This window comes from Morus notabilis, unplaced genomic scaffold, assembly GCF_000414095.1.
Source record: "Morus notabilis unplaced genomic scaffold, ASM41409v2 Scaffold99, whole genome shotgun sequence".
Lineage (NCBI taxonomy): Eukaryota > Viridiplantae > Streptophyta > Magnoliopsida > Rosales > Moraceae > Morus > Morus notabilis.
Genome location: NW_010362482.1, coordinates 2265230 through 2276281, shown reverse-complemented (window position 1 = coordinate 2276281; position 11052 = coordinate 2265230). Strand labels below are relative to the sequence as shown.

The 11052-nt window shown below is 35.9% G+C and overlaps 1 protein-coding gene across 1 annotated transcript; it reads left to right on the top strand.

Annotated features, from left to right (window-relative positions):
• Nucleotides 1-3211: 3211 nt before the first annotated feature.
• LOC21410458 (pyruvate dehydrogenase E1 component subunit alpha, mitochondrial) lies at nucleotides 3212-10594 on the top strand. The gene is given in 9 exon segments (XM_010102235.2): nucleotides 3212-3441; nucleotides 3443-3942; nucleotides 4075-4154; nucleotides 4897-4974; nucleotides 9269-9364; nucleotides 9461-9532; nucleotides 9811-9864; nucleotides 10047-10112; nucleotides 10256-10594. Coding segments are annotated over 9 exon segments (1122 nt in total). The 5' UTR covers nucleotides 3212-3310; the 3' UTR covers nucleotides 10301-10594.
• The last annotated feature ends 458 nt before the right edge of the window (nucleotides 10595-11052 follow it).

Genomic DNA, 11052 nt, shown 5'->3' with positions numbered 1-11052 from the left:
AGTTTGTTTCTCCCTTTGAATCACAACTCACAACTCAAACTTTCTGATGAGGTGACAATTTGGATTAGCACTATAACTTGCGTGTATATCCATCTATTTTGCAAATGTTTGACATTATTCTGGACAAATGATGCATGAAAAAATATAAAAACTTAAAATCAAGCAAGCAAATAAAAATTTTGGTACTATATACGCCTAACTTGAAAATAGTTATAACGATTAATGATATTTTTAAATATGTAAAATCTAATTGTTCAATCTCTGCATAACTTTTCTATAAGTAAAAGTAACAATGTTCATAACATATTCCCATCTTAAATTGTCACACTCTCAAATGTTAATTATTTTTATTGTTTGCATGTCATAAAATTAACAATTTTAGTATCGTTCAGTTCTTTAATTCAATTTTTCAATTCCAGTTTACTTTATAAAATGTTTTCATAAAAAGTCACATCTAACATTTTTACTACAGTAAAAAACTCTCTTAAAAATTAACATTTCAACTCGAATTGAAAACTCAAATTAAAAAACTGAACGAGTTTTTACTTTTTTTGCAACTACCAAAAATTTTGTGATTAGAATAGTGGTCCATTCAAACGTTGACAAAATGAAAGTAACGTTGACAAAAAAAAAATAGAAAAATTGAAACATGGGCGTTAATGTTTTTATTCTGAAAAGAAAAAATTAATTAAAAATTAAAAATAGAGATAACATAGGGTTTTTTTGGATATTTATAGTTTTATACCTTGTATTTTGGATAGGGATGTTCATGGGTTAGGTTGGTGCGGGGTAGGGCTTTTTCTTCCCCCGCCTCAAAAGGTGCGGGTTGCACATATTTGGACCCAACGATATTATAAAAATTTCACAACCCAATGATGTTTGGGTTGGGTTAGGTGGTTAGTTTCAACATTCAATAAATCAGAGACTCAAAGTTCAATCCAACATTCAAAGTTCATCATCAAATAGAAATAATAACTCAAACATTCAAACAAATAGAATTTAAAGTTCAATCCAACATCAAACATGAAGCAAAATAGTCAATCCAACATCAAAGATAAAACAAACATAAATTAGTCTACACTCATAAATTAGTCTTAACGTAAAGTAAATATAGAGGCTTAATTCAAACATGAAGAAACTAGATAGTAGAAATGAGTTGCATGCTTAGGGTTAGATATTAGAGGAGGTAAGTTAGAGCGCGGGTTGGGTTAAGGTGTGCGGGTCATTATAGGCGCAACCCACACTCCGTCTCAAAACTTCGGGGCAAACATTGAATGTGCCGAAAAAAAATTTTAATACTGGAAATTACATTTTTCGGGTTGGGTTGGGGTGGGGTGGGTTGGGCCTGCGGATTTATGAACAACCCTAATTTTGGATTTATTTAAAAACTATAACTTTAGTTTTTTATCTCATCAAATATGTACATTTAAATGAGATTTAATATACAAATTTTTACCTTATTTTGTTCAACAATTGATTTTAACCTTAACAATGATCAAATTATCCTTAAAAAAAAGAAAAAAAAAACTAAAACTTTTCAATATGATAAAAATAAAAATAAAAATAATAAAAAATCATTTTAAGGTATTTTGAATATTTTTGAGGTTAAAACTATAAGTTTAATTTTCTTTTTTAGTTTTTCTTTTCATTTACCATTTTTATTCAAAGGTATTCTAGGTATTTAAAAATTAAAATCGAGAGTTTACCATAGAAATGTATAGATTTGTGTATTAAATATAATTTAAAGATATATATATTTAATGAGATAAAAAATTAAAAGAATAGTTTTTAAATAAACTCAAAACACATGGTATAAAATAGTAAATATCCCTTTTTGGGGGGTTTTTTTAAGACAACATAGGTTAGATATACTTATCAAAACAGTGATCCTCATCAATAGAGAGAGAGAGAGAGAAAAAATAATGTTACATTGATCGGCATAAAGTCAAATTTTTAATAAGAAATATAGGATGCGTTTAATACTCGTTCTAAAATAATTTTATTTTTTTGTATGAAAATGAAAACGTTTTCAATCTCAGACAGAAATCATTTTTAAAAATGCGTTTGGTAGTTTTATCAAGAGATTATTTTCAATATAAAAAAATCCATTAATGTCCATCTCTCTCTGCTCGAGAGAGGAGAAAACAGAAACAAAAAATGAAAAACGACTAAAAGTTATTTTTCATTTCTCTCCCATTTTACATTAAACTAAAAAATCGTTTTCATTTCCATTTTTTGTCTTTAATTGTGCCAAATACCGTTTCTCTTCCATTTTCATTTTTTATTTCTCGAAAAATGTGAAAAATAAAAACAACTCTAAACACAGCCATAAAGTCAAATTAATCACTCGATCATGAAAAACAAGGAGAAAAAAACATGTCTTTAGATGTTTTATCAAAAATGGAAAAATTGACGACATTGGATAGATTATGCGATAATAAAACCAAGAAAATAGGAGAGTAAAAAAAAATCACTCGGCTCGATAGGGTTGAGAATCTGAGTAGCAATACGACGATACGACTCAAAACCCGCACGAAGTTAGCAGGTTGAATTTATTATAAATAGGTTTGAGTTATAATCAGGTTGACACAATTAATAAATGAATTGGATTAGGGTTGACCTCCTAACACGAAATGAAATGAATTGACACGATTAAAGATATGTGACATCTGCAATCTAGTGATATGTGATATAATATGAAAGTTTATATGACATATTAAATACAAATAATGTGAATTTTAATATTTGTAGGTAAAATTCATTTATTTTTCTTAAAATAAAAGATAAATTGACTAATAAACATGTTAAACTTATCTTGATCGTGTTAAATAAGTTATTATTAGATTATTTATTTATTCAATATATTTATTTAAACAAGTTATACGGATTGACACGATCAACACGATTAATAAATGAGTCGTGTTTGAGTCGATATTTTTAACAAGTTTAACAAATATGTATTGTTTGAGTTAATATTTTTTGACATAATTAATAAATGAATTGATACGAACACGACTCATTAATACGAATTATGACCTTTACGGTTCGGCCAATCACATCCCTTGCCAAGTAGGACCAGTATTAATATTTTTATTTATTTATTTATTTGGTTTTTGAAAAGATATTTTTAATAATTTTTTTGCCAAGTATTTTTTTTTTTATAATATTCAATAAATAACAAGAATAACGCAGTATTTCCTCTGTACCACCGTTCAGTCACCCACCAAACCCCTATTTTTGTTCCCCTCACAAAAAAGCTCATCAAAAGCTCTTTCTCCCTCTCGGCCGGAGACCAAGTCCAACGATCGAGATGGCTCTATCACACATAGCCACCTCATCATCCCGCTCCAATCTCCTGCGGCCGCTCACATCCGCCTTATCCTGCACCTCCCACTCTCTCCGCCGCCCGATCTCCTCCTCCGCCGCCACCGACGACTCCACCACCCTTCTCCCACGACATGGCCAGGATGCGGCGGATGGAGATCGCCGCCGACTCGCTCTACAAGGCCAAGCTGATCCGAGGGTTCTGCCACCTCTACGACGGCCAGGAGGCCGTTGCGGTGGGGATGGAGGCGGCGATTACCAAGAAGGACGCCATAATCACCGCCTACCGCGACCACTGCATCTTCTTGGGCCGCGGTGGGACCCTCCTGGAGGTTTTCGCGGAGCTCATGGGCCGCCAGGCCGGTTGCTCGAGAGGGAAGGGTGGTTCGATGCATTTTTACAAGAAGGACTCCGGGTTTTATGGCGGCCACGGTATAGTCGGGGCTCAGGTCCCGCTCGGATGTGGATTGGCCTTCGCGCAGAAGTATTCCAAGGATGAAGCCGTGACCTTTGCGCTCTACGGCGACGGCGCGGCAAATCAGGGGCAGCTTTTTGAGGCGCTTAACATCGCCGCGCTCTGGGATCTGCCTGCGATTCTGGTCTGCGAGAACAATCATTGTAAGGACCGAAAAAGAGGATTAGATTCGATTTGATTTGAGAAATTTGACTTTTTTTTATTTTTGGGTGGTACCAAGTACCAACCAAGGCAATTGCATTGAATTTTTTTTTTTTTTTTTTTTTTTGGGGCAGATGGTATGGGTACGGCTGAGTGGAGAGCGGCGAAGAGCCCGGCCTATTACAAGCGTGGGGACTATGTTCCTGGCTTGAAGGTGAGGCTGATAAATTCCGTGCTTTGTTTTGAATTTCATGTTTCATTTTGATGAATTTTGGTTCCTTTTCTTGTTGGGTATAGATTTTTAGCTGCTTTTGAAATTATGTTTATGGACTTGTCCAAAGAGGAAAATTTGAATGAATTGCTTAGAAGTATTTTCAATCCGTTATGAGATTTCATACCAATGAAAAATTATGGCTGCCCCTTGTTTGATTGTTAGTGGAATATAAAGTAAGTACAGCTGAAACAAACTTTTTCGTTGCTTGTCTGCCTGTTGTGCAATCTATTGCTCACCAACATACTAACTTTATTAAATTTTGTGCCACTTTTGAGCTCATTCTCTCCGCAGTTTAACCAAATTACATTTTTTATGTGGTCTCTTCGTTTTAAGTGTTAAATTATGCCCTTAAGATTTATTCGAGAATTTATTTTTTTGAAAGCGAATTATAAGAGAAATCAATAGTTGGGTTTTTAAAGCAGTTTCTGCTAGTAACTTTGACTTTCCTTTTATTTTGATTAGCTTTTTGATTCTGGTATTCTTCCATTTGGTCTGCTGACGTTTGTGCTTTTGCCGCTTTTGTGGGTTTTCAGTCATAAGGCAATAAATTCTATTATATTAGATTTATTTGTCTCAAGTAAATATATGTTCTATTTTTCTTTGGATCGACTATAGTTTTTGTCGAGCTGTAATTTGGTTTCCTTTAGCCAACAGTTTATAACATACATTCCCTTTGTAACAGGTTGATGGTATGGATGCCTTTGCAGTAAAACAGGCATGCAAATTTGCTAAAGAGCATGCTTTGAAGAATGGACCCATTGTGAGTTTGAGCATGCAAATTTTCTCTCTTTCATTCCTTCTTTGTTTCTTTCTTTGAAACCCGTGTTTGTTCTTTGTTATAAAATTGGACTGTACTGCTGGACCACTTTAAGGGCAAACTTGAACTTAATTCTCCACTTGTTTTGTTGGCTACTCAATGTTTTCTGACCAGGGAAAAGGTGTGGGAGCCATAGGTTAGTAAATTTTAAGCTACAGGCAACAATGACAACCCACACCGCCCACACCCCAACAACAACAACAACAACAACAAATACAAGCCTTAATCCTAAATTAATTGGGGTTGGCTATATAGATTTCTCATTTCCAGTCTGTTCTATTAAACAAGAGGCCCTCCTGAAGCCCTAGATCTTGAAAGTCGTGCCTAACTACGTCGGCCCAAGTAATTTTTAGTCTACCCCTCGCTCTTCTAGTACTAGGTATTTGGATGTTCTCCCAAGCACGAACAGGTACATCTAATGATCTACGTTGTACATGCTCGTACCACCTCAGACGGTTTTCCCGCACCTTATCTTCTATTGGTGTTATTACGAATAATTTAATTCTGTATGCGATCCATCATCATATGGCCACTCATCAATCTTAACATATGCATCTCCGCCACACTTATCTTGTATATTTGTTGTCTCTTGACGGCCCAACATTCACTATCATATAATATAGCTGGGCGAATTGCTGTCCTATAGAATTTTCTTTTCAACTTAATAGATATCTTATTATCACATAAAACTCTCGTGGCATTCTTCCACTTAACCCACCCTGCCTTAATCCTATGTCCAATATTCTCATCTATATCCCCTTCACACTGCACTATGGACCCAAGGTATCTAAATTTCCTAAAAGCCCTAATCACCACATCATCCAAAGAAATTCCATCACTCTGATCTCTCAAATTACTAAACCTACAATGCATGTACTCAGTCTTCGTTATACTTAATTTAAATCTCTTCGTCTCAAGGGTCTGTCTCCATTGTTCTAACTTACGGTTAATGTCCTCCTGATATTCATCAACTAAAGCTATATCGTCTACAAAAAAGCATACACCAGGGAATCCCATCTTGAATTTCTCTTGTCAGCTCATCCATCACGATAGTGAAAATATAAGGACTAAGAGCGGAACCTTGATGAAGCCCAATCTGAATGGGAAACTCTTCCGTGTAGCCTCCAGTAGTTCTCACACTTGCGACAGCTCCATCTTACATATCCTTTATTACCTTGATATACCTCATATGCATTCCTCTCTTCTCTAGTACCCACCATAACAATTCTCTCGGTACCCTATTATATGCATTTTCTAAATCTATGAAAACCATATGCAAATCTTTCTTAGCTATTATATACCTTTCAATCAACATCCTAAGAAGAAAAATAACCTCCATGGTTGATCTACCGGGCATGAATCCAAATTGGTTACCTGAGATGGTAGTTGTGGCCCTTAATCTCTTTTCAATAACTCTCTCCCAAAGCTTAATAATGTGACTTATTAGCTTTATGTCCCTATAGTTGTTACAATTTAGTGCATCTCCTTATCTCGTTAAAAAGCTTAGTGAGCCACTTAATTCCAACATCTCTTAACACCTTCCAAACCTCTATTGGGATATCATTTGGCCCACATGCCTTCTCCATTTTCATATCTCGTAATGTAGTTTTAATTTCTGAAACTCTGATGCCTCTTGTGTACATCACATTTGGTTCGTCTTGGTACCTAAGATTGCCAAACCCCATTGCATGATTTTCATTATAAAGTTTCTCAAAGTAACTCTTCCACCTCTCCCTAATATCTTCATCTTTCATCAGAACCTGATCCGCATCATCCTTAACACATCTCACTTGATTTAGGTCCCGACACTTCCCTTCTCTTATCCGAGTTAGTTTATAGATATCCTTCTCTCATTCTCTAGTCTCAAGTTTCCTATACACCTCATCCAAATAAGTAGCACGAGCCTTATTAACTACTCTCTTATCTTCCCTCTTCGCTTCTTTGTACTTAATAAAAGTCCCATTATCCTTACACTTTGGTAGCTCTCTATATAAATCCTTGTTGGTCCTAGTAGCATTTTGAACTTCCTCACTCCACCACCAAGTTTTCTATACCGGAGGGCCTTTACCTCTAGATACTCCACCACCAAGTTTCCTATACCGAAGGGCCTTTACCTCTAGATAGTACCTCCTTTGCCACTTTTCGAATGCAACTCGCAACGGTGTCCCACATAGTATTTGCATCACCTTCGCATGACCAAGTAGCCTCCTTTAACAACTTCTCCTTAAAAGCCAATTTCTTTCTTCCCTTTAAATGCCACTAACGAGTTCTTGAGAGGTGATTTATCTTCATTCTTCTATGGTAAAGCCTAATGCTCACATCTAGGGTTACTAACCTATGTTGGGTGGCTAACGCTTCCCCAAGAATTACTTTACAATCCTTACAAAGAGAACGATCTCTGTACCTAATGAGAAAATAATCTATCTGGCATGAGTTCCTCCCATTCTTAAAAGTGATTAAATATGAATCTCTTTTCTTAAAGAATGTGTTAGTTATAACAAAGTTGTGTCTCAATGCAAATTCCAAAATGGATTTCCCTTCTTTGTTTTGAGCCCCAAAACCAAAACCACCGTGAATCCTCTCGAAGTTTTCTCTATCCTTACCAATATGTCCATTCAAACCTCCTCCAATAAAAATGCTACTCTCATTACCTATACTACGCACTGAGTCATCCATGTCTTCCCAGAACTTGGTCTTAGTTTCCTCATCCAATCCTACTTATGGAGCATAAGCACTAATTACATAATTGAACTTCTCCCCTAACACCAATTTGATCAAAATTATTCTATCACCTAATCGTTTAATCTCAACCACTTAAAGTTTTGTCCACTAGAATGCCAACTCCATTGCGATTCCTTTCCCAACCTGTGTACCATAACTTATGTCCTAGGTTTCCAATCTCTTTTGCCTTCTCTCCCGTCCAGTTGATTTCCTGTAAGCAGAAGATGTTAATTCTTCTTCTCAGCATAACATCTACTAACTTCATAGATTTACTGGTTAAAGAACCTAGATGAATTTTCCTATCATGGGCTAGCTTTTCCCTTTGCACACGTCCATGAATGTGTAAGGACCCCCTTGCATATTTTTCACCATATCCTTGCATGGGCTAGCTTCTCCCTTCGCACACGTCCATGAATGTGCGAGGACCCCTCTTGCCCGGGGCCCAGCATAGCGTGTCGCACGTAGGGAACGCCCCAATAGAGTTTGTAAATGAGAAATCCATGTAGAATGACATATTTTTATGCTAGCTGTCAACCTACCGCAACCTTTCATCCTTTAATCGGGCTTAGGACCGGCGGTACGAATCACCGTATAGGCGGAGTTACACACCCCCCACACCCCAAAAAAAAATGTAACTCATATGCGAGGGCTTAAACTAGACTCTCGTTATCATTTAAGCCCATTTGTGAACCGGAAATAGTGCATAGGTACTCTTCAATGAAGCAGGGCCGAGACGACATGACATACTACGATCATGTACAGAAGTGCTGCCCTTCGGCTCGGCAATACGGAACCTTTCAACAGCTCCCGTTCCTTTATAAGATCCTATCGGACCTTTTAGGCTGAAAATAAGATGAGAGAGAGGAAATGCTTTTTTATGCTCTAAGAAATTCGTACACTGGATCCATTAGATTATCTTCATTACAATCTTAGGGCTCGTAAGTTGCCTTGGCGGTTTCTCTTATATGTGTTGGAAAAGAAACGCCATGCTTTAGTTAGGTATCAATAGAAGGATGTCAGTTGTTTAATCCAAACATTGAACTGGACAATGGGAATTTGGTGATTTTTGAGATCCAAGTTTTTTCCTCTAATGATAGAATTACATTACTGGTCTCCTAGTGCATGTTAGGTACCTTTACTTTTTAAAGGGCAAAAGAGTTGATGAGTGTTTTTTTCCTTGGAATTAAAACCTTATTTTTGGTGGATGAATCTTGGGGTACTGGCCTTTGTACCTTTCTGAACATACCTTCTTTTCTATATAGTATCTCTACAGAAGTTTGAGTTTACCACGCACGTGCCCTTTTTCCTACGTGCCTTTTTTTCCTGTCGAAAAAGGGCATGCTAGATTAGGTTATGTTTCACTGATTTCCTTTCTATTATATCAAGGGTCATGCTTTGTGCGGTAAAACGTAATCTTGTCTTCATACTATTATTTCGTTTTATATCAATCTGACGTTGTGTTATCATTCCACATGGAAGTAGTTATTTGACCCATCTTTGTAACTTTGTTTTTCAGATCCTTGAAATGGACACCTATAGGTACCATGGTCACTCCATGTCTGATCCTGGAAGCACGTATCGTACGCGTGATGAGATCTCTGGTGTGAGACAGGTATTTCGATGATAGCCCTATATTTATATGCAGGAAAGTAATCTTGTATTCTGGCTAGAGCTTATCATTAATAGTTTTTCTTGGTGATGTTTCTAGGAGCGTGATCCAATTGAGAGAATAAGAAAGCTGATATTGGCTCATGATATTGCTACTGAAAAAGAGCTCAAGGTATCTTTCATACTACAGTGTTTCCACTTTCATGGACTTGCATTACAATAATGTTCTGTGTGAATTTTCTTTGTGAATCTGATATCCAATTTAATATTTAAGGAATTCCATAATCAGGAACAAATTTTGATTATTAATTCTCTTCAACCTTGCTGCTGTGGGGCTTGATCTTAGCATTGTATGCCCAAAGAAGACCTTCTTTGTAATAATGCTTGAAATATTTAAGTTGATTCTTAAAACCATATGAAAGTGCTGATAATTGTTTGCTTTACTTGAAGGATACTGAGAAGGAAATAAGAAAAGAAGTGGATGAAGCCATTGCTAAGGCCAAGGTAAGACTCCTGTTTCATTTCACCATTTGATTTTTTTTTTTTTTTTTTTTTTTTTTCCAGTTATATACCTGTACCTTTTTTACAGGCAGTCTTGCTTATCTTCCTCTAGCATAGATTACAGGTCTTTATTGGATGTTCTTTAGGGTTATGATTTTAATGCTGTTGTTTTTATTGTTTTTCAGGAAAGTCCAATGCCAGATCCGCCTGAACTCTTCTCAAATATTTATGTCAAAGATTCTGGACTTGAGGTAATATTTTCACTCGGAGGATAATATCCCCTGCCTTGCCCCCCTTAAACAAGCTATTGAATTCGCACCTTGTGTCCTTTCTTGATTAGCAAGAATATTTTTTACCATTTAACTGATTGAATGTTTCTGATTATTAATCGCAGGTATATGGTCCAGATAGGAAAGAAGTCAGACTTACGCTTCCTTGAATGAAACCCGACGGGGAAAATTTCTCGTTACTGACATCTTCCCTGCCTTTTTGTTCTCGCCTAAACGGACCACAATCATCCTTTCTCCTGGAAAAGAAGGGGGGGAAAAAGAAGCAATAAATGATTGAGTGAAGATGTTTTTCTCATCTGGTTAAAATTCCATTATTTTCTTTTTTGTATAGGATATTGATTCTTCTCAAGAATTGGGGCGGAATGGTTGAATTCCAGCCTTTGTACTTTTGCGGTGAGCCCATAACCTTTTGATTGATAATGAGTGTGCTTTTGATCCTCCAATACTGGCATTTCTTCATCTGTTTCGGCTCTTATTTTTAATTACGCTTTTCATCTGTGTCTCTCTGTGTGTGTGTGTGTGTGTGTGTGTGTTCTTTTCGTTTTAAAAGGGTAAAAAACGACTTCTAAAACGTCATTAACCACTAAACGACATTAACGGGAAAGCAAAAACCATAACAGGAGTGTTAAAAAAAAAAAAAGAAAGAGTAATCTGATTCTTGACAAATATCCATTGAAATTGTATGATCATGATTTTTACTTTTTATTTATAATCTTTTTAGTCAAATAATTACATTAACAAAAAGATATATCAAGAATAAAAGATAAATGTTCAGACTCTAAATTTTTTATTTAAAAAATAAAAATAAAAAACCTAACAGGAACCCCAAACCATGCATAATAACGAACTTAAAACTCCATTAAACGATAATTGGTATGAAGAAACGACGTCAAAGTAAGGA